The sequence below is a fragment of the Watersipora subatra genome, chromosome 10 (assembly GCF_963576615.1).
Source record: "Watersipora subatra chromosome 10, tzWatSuba1.1, whole genome shotgun sequence".
Taxonomy (NCBI): domain Eukaryota; kingdom Metazoa; phylum Bryozoa; class Gymnolaemata; order Cheilostomatida; family Watersiporidae; genus Watersipora; species Watersipora subatra.
In genome coordinates, this window is record NC_088717.1 from 53503229 (window position 1) to 53523813 (window position 20585).

The 20585-nt window shown below is 33.3% G+C and overlaps 1 protein-coding gene across 1 annotated transcript; it reads left to right on the forward strand.

Moving 5' to 3' along the window:
• The first annotated feature begins 2145 nt into the window (after positions 1-2145).
• LOC137407210 (coadhesin-like) lies at positions 2146-15061 on the forward strand. Its single transcript, XM_068093814.1, has 10 exons — positions 2146-2176; positions 2664-2702; positions 3869-4015; positions 8482-8655; positions 10879-11126; positions 11476-11637; positions 11976-12137; positions 12490-12648; positions 14318-14482; positions 14981-15061. Exons 1-10 carry the CDS (start codon positions 2146-2148, stop codon positions 15059-15061), a joined length of 1368 nt encoding a protein of 455 aa, XP_067949915.1.
• The last annotated feature ends 5524 nt before the right edge of the window (positions 15062-20585 follow it).

Below are 20585 nucleotides of genomic sequence, written 5' to 3' on the forward strand. Positions count from 1 at the left end.
TTACACGTCTGTCCCAAAAGTAAGAACTCTCCCCTTAGTACATTGTAATCTTGTACTATTTTGCAGATCATAACCACAAAATGCATTAAAGTCATTGTAGGTACTTGTAGTTACTACGGTTAACATAGTATTTTGGTACTATCTTTAATGAGGATGTTTTTTATCGGATGTGATTGCATTAGATAATGACGATGGGTTTCTATACCACTCTATTTAGGCCTATTATAGCCTACGATATCTTCACATTCCAACCCTGGCATGTGAAAACTGACATGCCAATTTTCGGATGACAGCACTAAAACGTACTGATATCATTTAATTGTATATTTAATAATTTTTTATTTTATTTATAGTGAAATAAACTATATTTAGCTATTAATTGCTGATGATTTCACATGTTCATTTAATTACTTTTACATTTTTATCTTTCCTTCTAGTATAGTATTTAAACGAGACACTTCTTTCTCAAGATATAAAATTAGAAATTTACAGCTGTTTAAAAATCTTTGGAAACTTTTACCGCTGTTTTCATTTTCTCTCTTAATTTGTTTAAACTACACAAAACACTTCTCTCTTGATATATAGTTTGAAAGTTAGAATGGCAAATGTTATTATATGTTAAATACAAGTCAATTTTCTGTTTAAAGACTTTTTTATTACCCGGGCAATGCCGGGTAACACAGCTAATAGTTTTATAATATTGTATTTTCAATCGTGATGGTGTAGATATTTGGCTATCGATGTGCTGCTTTGCTGCTATGTGCATTCTAAGAGATCTACAATCTCACAACCTTCCCTTGCCTCTGGCAGTTCTACGGTTCAATTGAAATATTAATACAAACATTGACCTTTAATGTCGACTGCAACAGATACTGTTTAGCTGATCAGAGAAAATAGAAACTGCTTGAACAAATACTAATGAGCTCAGAGAGTTTGGTAATTAACCTGGTAGTAAATACATATTTTAAATGTCGAAAAGCTTATTTTAAGCAATATATGCTGAGAGAACTAGTTCATACGAATGTTGTTACACGATAATTTTGAAGCTGGTTTCTTATTGTGACTGATATTTGGTTCTCAACTTAAACAGCTTAAACTTGTATAAAGATCAAAGCTCTCTTTGTACATTATGTTTCTAGTTTGCTCAAAAATACCATTAGTTCAGTGATCATCGCCTCCAGCAATCCTATATGATAAATTGATTCTATAAATTATAAACCAGTGGGTTGGAGTCAAATTTGTAGTTAATATATGGGTCACAAGGGCATGACTAGTTTTTAGAATAGCCCCAGAAGGCTATGGCAGGTTACTGTTATTTGATAGAATTGAGTCTAGTAGCATGTACAGCTATTTAATATAAATTTGCTGCCTTCCTTACAGACTAGCAAACTATTTAGTGACATGACCTGCTATATCTGATGATGTTAAATATACATTGATGGCTAATGACAGTCATATAGTTAAAACAAATTAACCAATATATTACACATCACCTGACAACACATGACACCGGTGGAATCGCATGACATTTCCTCACATCTCCTGACATCATACCATGTCATGTCATACCGTATCATGCCATATCATACCATATCACATCATATTACAACATTTTGTTTACCCTTACTCCAAAAGCTATAAAAGAAACAGCGCAGAGTAAAAAACCTAAAAGATAAACTTCATATAGAAAAACTCTATTTATGGAGGGATAAAAAGATTAGGAAGGCCTATGAATGGTTTTATGAAAGTTGTTAGTATCTTTGCTTTTTTGATCTGATTTTGCACTTCTTCTGTATAGTTCTGTTGCAAAAAGAATTGATCTCACTATCTTTAACTTTCAGGTCCTCTCATAGATCATTAACTGTTAAGTTTCAGTAAAGATGTGTAGCCAAAATCTCTGTTTATTTAGTATTATAAACTATCTTACATTAGCTGGTACTGAGACACGGCTGTTTTTGGCTCGCAGCCCTTTTCCAGAAAAACAAGGTTTTCTCAACTCACCATCAGTTCTTGATTACCTTCATAACCTAAGAATATTAATCTTTTAAATTGACCAATTATCAACTAGTGTTATGATATATAAAATAAGAGATAATCTCATGGATGACAGTTTCAGCTCAACCGCTTCACAAACACGTCGTAGAGATGGGGAAGTTTACTTGTCTCATAGCTATTGGTGAGACTTGTTACATTTTATTATGTGTATGTATGTACAATTTGTTATTAGCAATAATAATTATAAAAATGGCATTTTTCGCTACATGCCAGCAGAAGCAAAAAAATAAAAAACAGAAATCAGAAATCATTGACGGAGTTAAAAAAGAGTGTTTTATGGCTTAGTAGTCTAATAGTATTGCGTAGAAGTTGAGAGAGTGAATTGAAGGTTGTAGTAACTGAAAGTTCATAAACTGAAACAAATGATGTTGGATGTAGTGTGCTGGTGTCACAAAATATAAAATAATGTTTGTCGTATGTGAAAGGATATATACAAATATACTGGGCAAAATATTGCTATATATTGCCCAATATATAAACACTTATTATTATTTACTTATTATTATATAATATACATAACTAATAAATATTTCAACATATAGTAGTTATATAAACAATATTACACAGGTTATACCAAGCCAATAATGCTTGCATTTACAATGTTGTAGGTATTCTGGGTTTTGGACTAGAGTGCTGCCATAGCCAATGTAAGTTGATATTATATTGTATAAACTCTGTTTTGACATTTATTATGATACAAACAGATCACACATCTCTAAGTTTCTCGCAGAATTTGACATTTCTCAACTTATCTCTCAAAAGTATAGCCTAAAACTGATTTGAACTATGGTCATACCTCGACATATTATCTTAACACGTTCCTGGACTGAGTTTGTATGTCATTTCACTCGGGTCTTAAAGCACTGTTTTCTATATAAAAAAAAAACTAAATACAAATTACTTCATTATCATGTTATAAAAAGTCACATGAATCAAGATACTGTGATGGAAAAAGTGTTTTTAATTGTTAGTTGTTAAAGCCTGCAACAAAATGTAACATTTCTATGCACGCTACTGTAAGTTTTTACCTGCGAGACAGACATAGTGCCTAATGGAAGTCTGAGAGACTTGACAGCAACAAGTTCAGTACACTAAACTTTTGGGACGCTATGTAACAGAAACTTTGAATTTAGTTCAAATTAATTTGGCATACTAAACATTAAAATTTAAAGAAAAAAAAACATATTAAAACAATATTAAAAAAAACATACTAAAATTAAGTTTTCATCAGTTTCTAAACTTACTTTAATTTAGTCGTTTCAACTTTTCATTATTTGTTTTTGGTTTGGCACTTTTTGCCTCATGCTCTCTATAACTGCAAGCTGACTTTTTAAAAACTTTTCAAACTGATATGAGGAGAAAGACAGAAAGATGCAATTTTTGAAAGCGGCCTCTCTCACACTTGGAAATATAGTGGCTATCGAGAGCCGCCATTTATTAAAAAGATTACTCGTATGTTAAAGTAGAAAATAGAACAAAGTATAAAAGTACCTTTTTCTCATATGTAGGTATGACTGCACATAATTTGTTATAAATATGCTAAGCTGTATATACTAAACTATTACAATACATTAAACTCTATAGCTGATGTATCACATTGAACACAGCTGGATAGTATGTTTTGTGCATCATATTAGAGCGAACTCAGGGTCAAGGTGAGTCTTTTTCGAAAAAATAATTAAAGCATCTAAACCTTGATAAGAGTGAAAAATAAGGCTTTTATGTGAAACAAGTTACAGGCTGTGTAGATGTAGTAGCAATATATAGACGTAATAGTAGATGTACAACAGATATTTGCATTGTTGTTTTATAGTGACGTCATGCGCTGATGTCCAGAGTTGTGTTACCTACCAAGAATCTGCTATCTGTAATGCTTTGGGACAGAGAGAGATGGTCTGCATCAGTCATGTATCTTGTTTTCAAATTATCACAGACATCAGTGCAGGCTGCGCAAATGATGGTAAGACCATATGAGGCATTATGCGTATTTTCCCACGACCAAACAGAGCGAAGCGATTGGTTGGGAGATTTATGATAAATGCACATGTGCACACAACTCCCGAAAATTATTCATCAACAATGAGACGAACCCTTGTATCAAAATTTCATCAACAAATTTAACCATCGTTTTGTAGAGTCGTTAAAGTATAATAGCAATACAAAACACATACAAACCTATTTAAATATGTTACCAAGTTTTTGTAAACCGTCGGCATTATCTTAAAAATTACACATCTGATCGAATTATACACAAATAGACAGATTTATTTAGACGAAAATCGTCATTAAAACTTGTTAAGCCTCACTTTTATCAAAGTTAAGATCAGAAATTGAAACGCCGAGCAACAGGGAATAGAATGATTAAGTCGAGCGCATTTCACGAAAAGAAAAACGTGCACATTTCATCAGTCTATAGCATTGTCGAATTGCCTAAGGTTTCTGTGATTAACGTAGGAGTACTGAAATCGTTTCATTTTTGCCGATTTCAAAGTATCTGACATTTTAGACACACTTGAGTACTTTAGTATTCTAACTGATGTCCAACACAGTGTAAGTAAAGGAAATGACGATGATATTTTTTCTAACAATTTTTATGAGATTACGATATTTAATTATAAGTTGGGATATTCTTCTTGATACTTCTTGATATTGTTGCCTATGAGGTTTTGAAATGTAAACAAAATTGTGCATTGGTTTTATATTATTACTATATTAATAATATTGGTTATTCTAATAATATCAGTGCATTTTACTTCTAATATTGGCCAATGTTGCATTTCTCCTATTGCAGGGGGAGAGATATAAACATATAATCTTTTCCTTTCATTATTGCTGTTTGTTGTATATAATAACACCCACGCCCAGTACGTTACAGCTACCATTGCAGTTATCCTATTGCACTGCGGTGCCATTTGATTGCTAATATTGCATTTCTCAACCATCACTACCCTTTCTTCTTTTCCAATATCACTTTGGTCGTGGGCTGTATGACAGTCGAATTTCTAGTTATACATTGATAAAAAAATAGTAAGATAAAGTACAAAATAGGATGCAGGTTTCACTTTAATACATTAATTGTATTTTAGTGCATGTGTATACGTGTGTCTGTGTGTGTAGTTTGTGTGCGTGCGTGTGTATGTTTGTTAGAGGTATTTGGTATGTACGGCGTATGCTGTGTGTGCCGTGTGTGACGTGTGTGACATGTATGTTGTGTGCGCTGTGTGTGCTGTGTTTTCTGTGTGTGTTGTCTGTGCTGTGTGTGATGTGTGTCTGTCTGTCTGTTAGTCTGTGTGAGCGCTAAAAGTTTTCACAATTTTTGCCAATTTTATTTAAACTTCACATATACATTGTATGTGCTCTGTCCTAAAGCAAAGTTGCTAAAAGTATTTTAATTTCTTACTCTTCTTCAAAGCTCAGTTTTAGAACCAGACTTTTACACGCCGACCCGAGGGCTTTTTACTTGAACATTAAATAAATCTCAAACATCGTTGAGCTTATTGCTAATGTTCAATATAAAAATTGAGACTGGTCAGACCATAGTCGTTTATTTATATTTTTAATAGGTGAACACATGGCATTGCTGAGTAATAAAAAAGTTAAATCAAAATTTTTTTTTAACATATAACAACAGTTATCGTACTAAGGTTCAAATTTCATATTGTAGAAAAAGTGTTTTGTGAAGTTCAAACAAATTATAAGAAAAATTAAAACACCTACAAGGTTGCAAACTTTTACAAAATACTGTAACTTTCAAAGTGTCTACCATGAAAAAAGTTTTTAGAACAATTGAACTAAACTAAATAGAAAAATAAAACAATTGTATTTAAATGTAAATGAGAAATAATAAGCAAGTATTGACTAAATAAAGTCTGAACATTATCCCTACACACTTACTCTTCACTGACCGTTACCTCTCTACACTTACTCTTTACTGAACATTATCTCTACACATTTAATCTTTACTTCACATTACCTTTCCACACTTACTCTTTACTGAACATTATATCTACACACTTACTCTTTACTGAACATTACATCTACACACTTATTCTTTACTTAACATTACCTCTACACACTTACACTTTACTGAACATTATATCTACACACTTACTCTTTACTGAACATTATCGCTACATACTTACTTTTTACTTAGTATTTTCTCTTCACACTTACTTTTTACTGAACATTTCTTCTACACACTTACTTCCTAACAAGTCCATTAATCCAAGCTTGTCTATACAGTCATTTCATTGGCTACTTTTGATTTCCATGGCTTCGCCGATTCACAGTTAAGTAACCAACAAACAGTCTGTATGTACTTTCAATGTTGTTATCCTCAGCAGCTTTATCATGTAACTCTCAGTGTCATCAATAAGCATTTCTCAAAATCTAACAGGTAAGAAGCTTTTCTTTGAAAAAAACGCTTTCTTTTGTTAGAAAAAGTCTGCCGGTTCCCTTTACTGGTTCACATGATTAAATACACTGAGTGCAAACAATAAGACAAATATATATATTATGAATATATAAAATATTCATATCAAATATATATACTAGAATTTCCATGGTCATAAAGCCCACGACCAAAGTAATAATGGAAAAAAAAAGGGTGCTGTTGGTTGTTGAAAAAGTAGTTCTCAGCAGGAATTGACAGAGTATAGTGTAAATGAGACTTGTTTGAGATGATATAAAATAAGTTTGAGGGAGCACGACTCTAAAAAGGCGCAACTAACAATTTATTTTGGAGGTAAAGTTGGGTTGAAACCAGGTATACAAGTAATTGGTAAATTGTTGATATTACAATATCTGTTTAAGTATACAGTATCTGTTAAAGGTCGCGAAGTCTAGTCTCCTCTCTTTTGCGTTGTAAGATTTGATCATTGATAGCTAATCGAGTGACGCGCTCCCTAGCAAAGTTGTTAAAAAGTAAGTCATTCATTTATGATTTGATTTACTCAAACTTATGTTTTACAATAATAAAATAAATATTAATTCAAGCTGTAGACCTAGCCTACTGTACGTAATTTAACTAACAACAGCAATAATGAAATATGTTTATTATATCTCTGAAAGGCAACATTAAAAGTAAAATATATTGTAATATACAGTTTGAAAGTTGGTTGTGTTAACCAATTGGTTTTGACAACAATATGTAACAAAAATAAATATTAATAAAACTAGAAGTTCCACTGTCATACAGCCCACAACTAAAAAGATATTGGAAAAAAGAAAGGGTACTGATGGTTGAGAAATGCAATATTAGCAGTCAAATGGCACTGCAGTGCAATAGTATAACTGCAATGGTAGCTGTAATGTACTGGGCATGGGTTTTATTATATACAACAAACAGCAATAATGAAAGGAAAAGATTATATGTTTATATCTCTCCCCCAGCAATAGGAGAAATGCAACATTGGCCAATATTAGAAGTAAAATGCACTGATATTATTAGAATAGCCAATATTATTAATATAGTAATAATATAAAACCAATGCATAATTTTGTTTACATTTCAAAATGTCATAGCTAACAATATCACGAATTTGTGATATTTATATAGATTTTTAGAAAATCTGTACTACATAGTCATTGTTCTGTAGTCATCCAAACTTATAATTAAATATTGTAATAACCTCATAAGAACTGTTAAAAAGTATCATCGTCATTTCCTTTACTTACACTGCATTGGACATCAGTTAGAATACCAAAGTACTCAAAAGTGTCTAAAAATGTCAGTTACTTTGAAATCGGCAAAATTGAAACGATTTCAGTACTCCTACGTTAATTAAGAAACCTTCGACAATGCTATAGACTAGTTAAATGTGCACGTTATTCTTTTCGTAAAATGCGCACGACTTAATCGCTCTATTCTCTGTCGCTCGGCGTTTTAATTTCCGGTCTAATAACGATTTTAATAATCCGGTAATAACGATTTTCGGCCAAATAAATCTGTCTACTTATGTATAATCCGATCAGATGGGTTAGTTTTAGGAATATGCGGTAACCTTTCAAAGGCTTGGTAACATATTTAAATAGGTTTATATGCTTTTTGTATCATTATTATACTTAAACGACTTTACAGAAAAATAGTTAAATTTGTTGATAAGATTTCGTTACAAGAGTTTGGTGACGGCAATTAACGGATAATTTTTCGGGAGTTGTGTGCACATGTGCACTTATCATAAATCTCCCAACCAATCGCTCTGCTCTTGTTTGGTTGTGGGATCATGAATATAGATAAGTACATGCAATCAGTGCATTTCCGTACAACAGAACAACATGCAAGAGACTGCCAGCTCTCTGTTTCTTGAAATCTCCTTGTCTCATTTTATAGGTGCGTTCTTTTATTAGGCTCTGCGCTTTAATCGTATCAGTCCATTAATCTATTTTTCTGCTCCTCTTGGTCTCTTTGTCTGTTCCTTTTTACAGGCCGGTTTGACTCATTCACGGCCAAGCCTCCTGCTGTGTCGAGACTCGGCCTGGCTATAGCGTCAGTTCTGAGTTTAGCTAGGCAGCCGGCCCTGGTCTCTGCGCTCTGGTATCACAGTCTATTCATTCGCTTCTCTTCTGCTAACTCCTCTAGTCATCACAAGTTTTTTTTCTGTATAATCATCTTTGTCAACTCATTAATCAAGTCTCTTAGAGAATGTATTTATCTATACACCATAATTATTTAGCCATACTATTCTGTGTCACTGGCTCTTTGTATATTTCAATAGTGTACAATGATCAGTTGATTGGCACCCTCAGAACACCAAATTACATTTTAATATGATGCATGGTGATGTATTGCATCAAATTACATTGTGTTGCACTTTATCACAATGTATTCCACTTTACCTCAATGCATTTCATTGCATTGTACCACATTACATTGCATGGTTTTATATTATATTTTATTCAATTACACTACATTGCATTTCACTGTATGGCAATACACTACATTGCATTGCATTCCATTACTCTCCATTTCACTGAATTTTATTGCACAACATTGCATTACATCAGATTAAATTGCATTACAATATGTCCTATTACATCACGTCGCTGCATTGTATTGCAATGCATTGCAGTGCATTAAACTCAGTTGTGTTGCAATAAATGGTATAAAACTACATTAAAAAGCTTTAAATTATATCATATTCTATTAGATTGTATGGAATTGTGCTGTACTTCTTTACTTCGTGTTGAATTGTATTACAATGCACTACATTGCATGCAATTACATGAAATCACATCAAAATGCAGTACAAGGTACTGAATTACATTACTTTGTACTAAAATGTATTAAATCGCATTATATTGCACTACATAACTCCACTTTATAATAGATTATATTCTATTGCATTTTATTACACCGCAATACATTTATTAAATCGTATCAATTCATAATATATTTTTTGCATTAACAATGCATTAAATCACAGTAAATAGTGTATTGCATTAAATCACATTAAAATACACTAGAAATTTTTACATGAAACTAAAATGCATCACATTGCATTATATTCCGTGGTATCACAATAAAATGCACTAAATCAAGCTGCGTTGCATTGTACCGCACTGCACTATTGTAAACTACATTGCGTAGCATGTTAACGCATTACATTACAGTTCTTTACAGCATTGCTTAGCATTGTGTGGTATTGCGCCATTCTGTAGTGCATTGCATTACATTACAGCAAAGTTAATATCACAGTGTTATATCAATTCACAATAAATGCATTATATAGCATTACAGTACTACATATTTACAGCTACTGTTTTATTTAGTCAAGTAATGGAGAGATAAAGTTTTGCATTAAAAACATTCTGCACATTTGCCACAAGCGCAGTACATTCTGGTATTGCTGTCTGGTTCTCACCTACTCACTTACACACATATACGATATATATGTGTGTGAGTGAGTAGATGAGAACCAGATATTGAGGCAAGATATTACCTTGTCACACTGGTTTCCACATCGACGTAAGTATCTTCCATCAGTTTTTGACTGATATCGAATCTCAGAAGCTGTCCAGTCTTCTCTCCAACCACTTAACTGATAGAAGCTTGAGTGACTGTGAAATTATGTGATTCCATTGATTAGCCTGTACCCTATCTGGTTTATGTTCTTTTTTGTATTCCCAACGGAAACTTAAACAAACTGTTCATTGAAGAGTTGCGAATCTAGTTTGGGCTTTATGATCTTCCCTTTAGTTTAATTTTGCCTTTTTAGTTTTTCATTATTTGAACAAAACTGACAACCGTCTGCAGAACGTAACTACAGTCAAAAGTTTTGCTATGTTTTATCACCATATTTGTTGAGGAAGATATTTTCACCATTTGTATAAAACATAAAATTTGGTTCTTTGTTAATGTGGCTCATGTGAAGCATCGCAACTGAGGTCTGACCTGTTTTAGAAACGCCTGTAGTTCCCTTTACCGTTGGACAAACTATTTGCTCACCAACTCCATTGCTTGGAGGAAGCACTTATCAGTTTGGGGTTCAAGATAGTGCCTCAGCTGCTTCTAGTAAGTATACTATACATTATATAGCTGATAGGTGTACACTAATCCTCAGCTATAAGTATATAAACAGTAAATAAATATAGCCAATAGGAACCATTAAAAAACATCTGGTAATGAGATGAAATTCTGTTAATTCGGCTAACAGATTTATTAAATGCTGTGTTTTAAAACCTATAAAACGTCTCTTTTCCAATGGTACACCATATAAAAAGATAACTATGCAAAGTGACAACATAGAAGCATTATACTTTTTGCGCAAAATGAAGAATATACTATATAAAAATTTGTGTTAATTTTTTCTGCACTTATTTTAGCGGCGACAGTATCTCTTGGTGCTAAATCAGCTGCCTGTACATTTTCATCGATGGCTTGTTCTTCCGGTGGCAGTGGCTTTGTACTCTCTATCACTGTCACGGGTTGTGATTGCGCATGCAGCGATTGGTCTAACTGGGGCACCTGCAGTGCAACCTGCGGCTCAACAGCTATCCAAGCAAGAACACGTACTTGCAATCCTGGCTGTTTAGACCCTACTTCCTCAACACAAGCTTGTCCGGGTGTACCAGTGAGTGTCTTATTTCAGTCTTTTACTAGTTGGAAAACTGACAGCTTTGTATTTGGATGTGGTGTAACACTTTTTTCTTGTGCTCACGAGTTTGTTTAAATTCTTTTTTGGACTACAGAAATTATATTTTGTAATAAAATTTTTTCAAACTATAATATCTTTATTTTACTCTATGTAAATAAACATTTGAACATTGTACTATTATTAATTACATACTATTATATTATAGATACTAACCAGTAGATGGTCCCACTTATCTGCAATGTTAGTGACTGATAGCAGTTTTAAAGGAACTATTTTCAACAATGTAAAAAAATGTTTAAAAAGATTCTCAAAAGCTTTTTGACAGACAGTTTGTGTTGCTGATGGAACATGGAACATTTGGGGTTCATGGAGTACATGCTCAGTTATTTGCGGTGGATCTACCCAAACTCGCACTCGCACCTGTAACAGACCAATAGGAGGAGCTGACTGTGTTGGAATTTCGTCAGAGACACAGCTTTGTGGAACGGTAGACAACAAACTTTTCAACATTTGAAATTTGACTGCAATGCATTTAGATTTGGTATAATACTTTTGTGCTGCATTGATTAGTTTTTCATACGGTATAGGAACTATGAAAATTATATTAGTAATATATATCCTTCAAAATATAACAATCTCATTTAACTATATGTAAATAAAGAGTTGAACCTTGTATTATTATCAATCACATATTATTATATTATAGATACTAACAGGCAGGTGGTTCCACTTATCTGCAATTTCAGTAACTGATAGCAGTTTTAGAGGAACTATTTTAAACAAAGTAAAAAATTTTTAAAAAAATTCTCAAAAACCTTTTGACAGACAGTTTGTGTTGCTGATGGAACATGGAACACTTGGGGTTCATGGAGTGCATGCTCAGTGACCTGTGGTGGATCTACCCAAACTCGCACTCGCACCTGCAACAGACCAACAGGAGGAGCTGATTGTGTTGGAGATTCATCAAGGACGCAGATCTGTGGAACGGTAGATATCAACTTCTTGAACTTTTAAAAATTAACCACCTGATACTTGTGACTGAATTAAAGATATAATTAGTGTAAATAAAACCACTTTTCTTTGAGATTAATCTAACATTCTTTTGCAAATGTGCAACCAGGTTAGTCAAAAATATTGCGGTTAAGTTAATCACAACCTTTTGCTCTAAATTGCTTTTTTTCTTGTCAAAAATCAGTAAATAGCAGCTGTTATCTGGAGTGAATGTCCTATGAATATTTCATTTCAGGGTGCCAATATTTTGTATGTCTCTGCTCCTATATCTCCTTATATTTAGTGCATGGGTAACAAGCATACATGAACAAATAACTTGAATGTTTAGGCTAGCTGTCCTGTTTGTACGTGCAACCCGTGGCAGAACTGGTCAGTTTGTTCCGTTTCCTGTGGTGGAAATGCCTTTAGAACAAGGACTAGGACCTGCTCTAGCTGCGTCACATTCATGCCTGTACTAGAGCAAACAGGTGTCTGCCAAGGAGTTGCAGTAAGTACCATTCTGTGTTGTTGCATTGAATCTTATCAGTTTAAAGTTTAAAAAATCAGCAACATTGTGTATTGGTGGCTCTTAACAACAGTCGTCAGAGGATCAGCAATTAAAAAAAGATGGCACTGTAAACTGTCACAATGTTTTCTAAGGGATTGAGTGGTTGTTCTTGTAACAGCTACTTTAAGAACACATGACAGTATGATCTCTCAAAAGTAATTGTATAATGCATTACCCAAAATGCATTTACGAAATAGATTTAATTTTACGTTACCTTGGATTATATTAGCTCAATATGCTTTAGCTGTGGCATACGTGAACACAACAAGAAATATGGTTGTGCTTAAAGTAAACAGCAGATATCATCAGAATAACTTCAAATAAATTACTTTACAAACATATTTTATAAGGTTGATCTTACATGTTTCATTTGCTGTCAGTTTTATATTATAATCCTACAGACGTCAACTTGTTTTACACGACCCAGAGTAGATAAAAGCCAACTGAACAAAAAACAAATGTTTCAGCTAATATAGTTATTATTAACTGCAAATTTGCAAAAGTAGGAAGTTTCCTATCTATATATATATATATATATATATATACATATATATAAATATATATATATATATACGCATATATATATATATATACGCATATATATATATATATATATACGCATATATATATATATATACGCATATATATATATATATATATATATATATATATACACGCATATATATATATATATATATATATATATATATATATATATATATATATATATATATATATATATATATATACACGCATATATATATATATACGCATATATATATATATATGTATATATATACACGCATATATATATAATATATATAATATGCGTATATATATATACACGCATATATATATATACGCATATATATATATATATACACGCATATATATATATATACGCATATATATATATATATGTATATATATATACACGCATATATATATATACGCATATATATACGCATATATATATATACGCATATATATATATATATATATACGCATATATATATATATATATATATATATATATATATATATATATCAATAGTTTGTCTAGCTATAACAATTAGTGTATATGTAGCAATGACCAATCGGTATCGCAGACAATTTGACCTTGGAACTTCCCAATTACCAAGCGATTACCTAACCAATAAAGCTATGCAGAGATGCACTGAATTAGTTGGGCGATATGAGTCATTATTAGGGTTAAAATACACCTAGCCCTCTGCCTTACGCAATGCCACTAAAACTTGTTTACACAGATCTCATTAGTAAGTTTACTGATTTACTCAAATTAACCATTGGTAATGTGCCAGGCTAATGGCTAGTGGCAATCAACTACATTACCTGCCACTGTTTAGAAGTTTTTATATACTAATGCATCGCCTGCCATTCGGCTGGTTTTGCCATAAAATTCATGCAAACAGCCCTGTGCTGAGATAAAATGTTTAACTATATTAAATATCTATTACGCTTAAATTGAAACATCCCATAAAAATAAATTGTAAGTGGGAAGTATCTCTTCTTTTTTTCAAAATGCCAGTTCAACACTTATTACATAAAAGATCTATCAGACCTTTACACTATACATGTACTTAAACAGGCAGAGTGTCCTATGGATGGAATGTGGACACAGTGGGACAACTGGAGTACATGCCCGGTAACCTGTGGAGGTTCAGGCCAATCTAGAATGAGAATCTGTACTGATCCAACAGCAGGAGGTAAAGATTGCCCCGGCTCATCACAAGAAAGCAGACCCTGTAACCAGGTATGCAAGAACCAGAGTCATATAGGAGTATTGTTCTAGGATAATCTCCCAGCAACCAATTTTTTTGTACACAGACTAAAACATATTTAGCAAACATTGTTTAAAAAAACCTATTATAAGTATTGTATTATATACATTGCTGTTCCAAATATTCTAGCATTACTAAAATAATGTTCTCGGAGTCTATAGCAACCACACGATACTTGGCAAGATGACTTCTAACACACATGACTGGTACCTTGCTTTCATTGCAAACCTACAGCAAAACTAGTAGATCCTGCTCTGTATTAGATACGAAAGTTTGTGGAGGAACAATAAACAGCATCTACATATACATGTATATAAAATACTCAAACAAATAACGTAGCCTTACAATTATGGTATCATACTGTTTAGGTAGCTTCATACATGAAAAGAAAAATTTGTTGAAACACTTTTGCCAAATTACATTTGTTTCTGATCTACAGGCTGTTTGTCCAGTTCGTACATTTCCTCCAGCTCGCCGTGGCAACAGAAGGCGGGGTGGAAGGAGGAGAAGGAACAGGGGCAGAGGAAGGCAGAGAGGATGCAGAGCCATAGCTTTACGGGGAGCTTGCAGAAGTGCTAGAAGAGGTCGTGGAAGAACAGCCTGCATTGCTAGACAGTGTGGATAACCTATAACTTTAAGTGTAAATTACAGCAAACATTCGGTACAAATCTCAACTGTAAAATATAGTAGACATTAATTGGTGAGGAGGGTTAAAATTACTACACTCAAATGTTTTTAACATCTCACATTTAAGCTTACATAAAGTGTATTTTTAATTGATCGTAAATACTACTATTATAAACCTTTATGAAGTCAGTTTTTAACAACACATGAAACGAATGTTGCTTATATTACTGTAAAACTCTCAATATTAAAGAATTTATTACACAAGGCTTGAAAAATTTTATATTCCTACAGCCGTAAAACGAAGATAGCAGTTATTTGTACACTCAGAGCGTGCAACACAAACACAAGTAGTATGACATGCTTTTGTTATAATTGACAATGCTTGAACTATTTCATGTCCTTGAAATGACCTAGGAGAACTAATTAAAATGCCTTGGGTAGTTTTAGCACTGACCAAGAGCTTCTCTCGTCGTGAAATCTCTTGAGTCAGAGAAACGGTGTAGCCAATGCATTTAAGTAAACTACAGATGCAACAACCTCAAAAAACCTGCCAGTAGTAAAACACGTTAATAAGGCTCCAAGTCTATGTTATGTTGATACATAGGAGCGATATAAGACCAAATAACCTTTTTGACATCATGGAGCAGGGCTTGAACCACTCACCTGCTGCTTGTTAGTGTAGAAATAAACCGTACATATTTGACCTAATAAGAAACTTATAAAGTGCTTTGAGTAGCTTATCTCTTTCTATTAGTTTAGTAACATAGGGTGGATAATGTTGATGTTAGTCACTCCGCAAATGTTTAATATGTCAGATTAAAAACTTCAAAAATCCTGTTTTCTCTGCCACAATAACAAACACTCGGAGCATTAACCTGCCACAAAACATATAAGACAGCGTGCAGTGCGTTAAACAGGGTACTTCGTAGTTGAAACATGGGGCTTGGCATACCACATATGGCAAATAACAATTGACATATGAATCTCAGCATATGACATTTGGCTTGTAGTGTTTGACTTAGCACATGATCCTTAAAAAATTGCCCACGGCTCATCTCATTTTGTGTATGCCATTTGACACTTGGCACTTGACACTTGGCACTCGACACAGGAAATGTGATTTTCACAGAATATAGTTATAGAGCTATAGACACATTTGTCACCAAAAAATTTGAAACTATAAGGCAATCACTGTTTCCATGATGCGCAATACTTCGGAGTTGCCCTCTCTCCGAATCATGGAAACGGCGTCTTCGTGCTGAAATCACTGCGCACTGATAGTGCGAAGCCAGTGCAAATTCGCTGCAAGGAAACAGCAATTGCGCAGTTGCTGTACATAGCTCTCATACTGTGGAGACGGATTCTTCGAGCGCCATAAACTAGTACAAAAGTTAACCTGCTTATTTTGTTTTTGCTATTCTTCCGATATTTTTTTCACTTAAATTTAATTATGGTCTGCTCCTATGAGGATGATGAAGCGATTACTTTCCTAGACTTTGTTATCTATAACAACACTTTTCGAAAAATAGGTGGCAAGTCCTAAAGTAACATTTAAATAATATATTACTTAAAAATACTTATTAAAATATATCACTTTGTAAAAATTGTGTTAAGGTTTGTAAAACATTGTGAATGTGTATTGTAAATAAAAGTATAATGATGACAAAAGCATGAAAAGACTGTTTCTGACGTTTGGTATCCATGATCGATTCCATGTATCCATCAGGCGATTCGATTTATACAATTTCTCTTCTCTGGCTAATTTGCGGAAAACCACTGCGCAGCATGTAAACATACAATCTCTTCAACTTCGGAGGGGGCTGCATCGAAGCGCTGCGCATCATGGAAACATAGTGAATTATCACTCTTTACAGCGAAGGTACTGCCTGAAAGCTGTGGCAAAAACAACCAAGTTAAATCATCAACATTAAGTCAGTAGTCTGAATGCAGTCAAGTACAAGTGAGTAATACTAATAACTCGTTATAAGGGTTATTTGGAAGGTGCTAAGCGAGAGAGACTTTTCAGTCTGTCTTCTGTATGTTCTGCGTATCTGCTAAAAATATCAGAGTATTATATAATGCTATTGTCTATGTAACTTGAGTGTATTGGATGCAGTAAAAATATCTTTTCTTTTTCAAAAATTTTTCTAATACAGAGAGGACATTTTCCAAATACTTTCTACCGATGGGCGCTGCGCTAGCCTGTCTTGACAAATTGTTGTTTTTGCGGAGTTTTCCCCCGTCGAGCGGGCGACAACAACAGCTTGTCACAAGACGTACTGCATCTGATTCATCGGCTGCACTTATAGGGAGTTGTTCTCTTCCGTCTACGGGGCTTGACCGCGATGTTATGTCGGTCGCTCCATTGGTAATCATAACGGATTTCAGCAAAAATCTATGCAGAAAAAAAACAAGATTACAACGTTTAACCAAAGACCAGTCTCTGTGATAAACTTTAGTAGAACTTAAGAATAAAATAAACTTTAAATAAAATCAATAAGAACAAATAAAACTGACTGTTACAAAAATAGAATTAAAACTGACTGAGCGCACAAATAACGACATGTTTAGTCGCTGTTGTTGCCTAAGTTCTTAAATTCTACTAAAGTTTACTGCAGAGACGGGTCGCTAATTAAACGTACTTATCTTAATGTTTCTACATAAGTTATTTTTGCGTAAAATCCGCTATGGTTACCAATGGAGCGACCGACATAACATCGCAGCCAAGCCGCGTATAGACGGAAAAGAACAACTCCCTATAAGTGCAGCCGATGCATCAGGTACAGTACATCTTGCGATAAGCTGTTGTTGCTCGCCCGCTCGACGGGGGACAACTCCGCAAAAACAACAATTTGTCAAGACAGGCTAGAGCTGCACCAAATCCAACTTCCAAGTGAACAAAAATGTGTTGTTTATTTAATAATAATAATTTTGAATTTTTGGTAAAAGATTTTGATAGAAACACCTATTTTACATATGCAATCCTTTTTATGTAAACTATTGCCACTATTAATATTTGAGGCATTTATCTCTATCTTCTTAATATATTTAATGCCTTTCAGATTAACTTAACAACTTGGAGTAACTAGAAATTTGGTTGATGATAACAGCTTACTGGCCCAGCCTCTATAAGCACTAAAAACATCTAGACTGCCAGTCGTATTAAAGGTTGACTTGCAACAAAATTCACATTACAGTTATTTAATATGAAAAGGATCACCATGTTTTACTCTGTTGTGTTGTAGGTGCAAAATATGTGGAAAAGTGATTACAAGCTCTTAAAAGCTCAAAAACGAACAGTTAATCGCAGCCACACGAGACCGCCATAGTTTGGATTCTCTTTTCAAAACGGCTCAAATGTGAAGTAGATGGTTTCTGTGGTAGATGGTTTCTGCTTGCACTTTCATGCAACCTTATTCGTCAAAATATTTTACAAAAAATACTTCATGCATCCAATAAAACCATGTCTATTGTTCTTACGCGTCTGTTTTATCGTCATTGTAATGCTGTCACCTTTAGCAGTGATATCTTATAACTTACCGTAAAAATTCGTTTAATTTTTTATCCTTAGCTTGAAGGAGTACACATCATTGTCTGATAATCACGACGAGCCTGTTGGTCATTTGTGATGATCGAAAAGTGCTGCAGAAATTATTTGCGAAGTATTGGGTCACATGATCAGATTACAACTTGCCGATTAGACCAAACCGAAACAAAACTGTAAAGTAGCGAGCATCTATATTTTATACAGGGTCTTCGGTAAAACCTGAAGTGTTTGTCATAAACTAGTACTACAATAAGTTTTATATTGAGCCTTTTATTGCTCTTTCAATTCACGTGAGAACATACATGACAAGACGATAACCAAACTTCATGGACAACGTCATAGAAATAAAGAGATTCCAATCTATGGCGGCTTTTTGTTTTTGAGCTTTTCAAAGCTTTTAATCACATTTTCACATATTTGGCAGCTACAACACAACGGAGTAAGACATGGTGAATGTTTTGATACCAGATAACTGTAAAAGGAATTTTGTTGCAAGTCAACCTTTAAGTAAAGCTCACTCCAGGCAAAAAACAATCTAATAGCTCTTACTGTATATAGTCAGAAAGGTTCTGTTAATAGTGTTCAGTTATTTCTCTCTGTGAATACTCATACTGACTTTTAGTTACTGGTGTGATCTGTTGTGGTGACTCCTTATTTACTCATGGATTGGATCACAGAATATTTTATGTTTAAGTTAAATGGCATGTTGAAGGTTATTAAAAGTTCCAACTAGGTTAGTAGTCAGCTTACAATACAGTAAAAGTGAATAATGCTGATAGTTAATTAAAATGACTCATCATAAACTAAAAATCAAACATTTTAAAGAACAGAGGTGGAAATGAACAAACCCAATACAGGGTAAGAAAATTAGGAGCACAGAACTGGCTTACAAGAGAAAGATTCACCCGATAGACAGTAACAATTTAAAGTATAACATTAATATTGGTTTGCAAATAAACAAAAGAAGAAAAAACAATTACAGGGAAACAAATGTTTGTATATTATCGCACCAAAGACATGACTTTAGAGATGATAACTCTAATTTGCTTGTAAATAAGAAGAAAGGCTTAGTAATTCATAAATCTTTAGCCATAATAGTTATTATTAGAATATGGTATGTTCCAATTTTAGACATTTACCGAAAACAATCACCAAAGATGGAAGTAACAAAATTTTAACATAGGTAACTGATAGTTTGATGTGATGACAGAATTATTTGTAGCACAAGTGTTCGAAAGAATCCATTTATACTCACTTATATAAAGATTTAGTTTTGAAACTCTTTAGTAAATGGAAAACAAACATGAGTTTGCCATCATAACAGACGTCAATCAACAAAGTGTCTATTCTAGAAACAAAAATAGTACATTATCTGCATATGGTTTGATTTCCATTTAATAAGTGCACGTGAGCATCTATGCATGTTTTATCACTGTTACAAGATACACTTACACCTGATTAGTAAGATAAAAGTAAGTAGGTTGGTGGCTTCCCAGGTAACAATAAGTGTTAACAAACTTGCTGATTAAGTCTGAAACTATGACGACGTACAGAGGCAAGATCAAATAGAGTATTTTACATTTCTGAACATTCTTTGGCTTAGGATAAATATAGTTGACTGCAACTGAAAAGGTGGAAATATAACAGAGTTGATTTCTCCTGTTTATTAAAAGCGCAAATTCTAAGCAAATACAGTTTCATATTGCTACCATTAGCATTTTTCAAAATATTTTCACCAATTAGTTAAAAGTACCGAGATGATTTGAACAATATACTTATAACAATTATTTTTCCCATTGTCCTGATTACTGTTTAAAATGATGATTTAGTGAACCAAAGTATATTCAGTAAGTTTAGTCTTTTATAAAAACAAAAGCATAATACAAATATTGAAATTTGGT

What these genes read in the sequence shown, in the direction of transcription:
- LOC137407210 (XM_068093814.1), top strand. Translation starts at nt 2,146, where the DNA reads ATGGGGAAGTTTACTTGTCTCATAGCTATTG. An exon ending in TCATCACAAGTTTTTTTTCT is followed by an intron (nt 8,656 to 10,878) that starts GTATAATCATCT and finishes CACTTATTTTAG; the next exon opens with CGGCGACAGTATCTCTTGGT. An exon ending in AAGCTTGTCCGGGTGTACCA is followed by an intron (nt 11,127 to 11,475) that starts GTGAGTGTCTTA and finishes GCTTTTTGACAG; the next exon opens with ACAGTTTGTGTTGCTGATGG.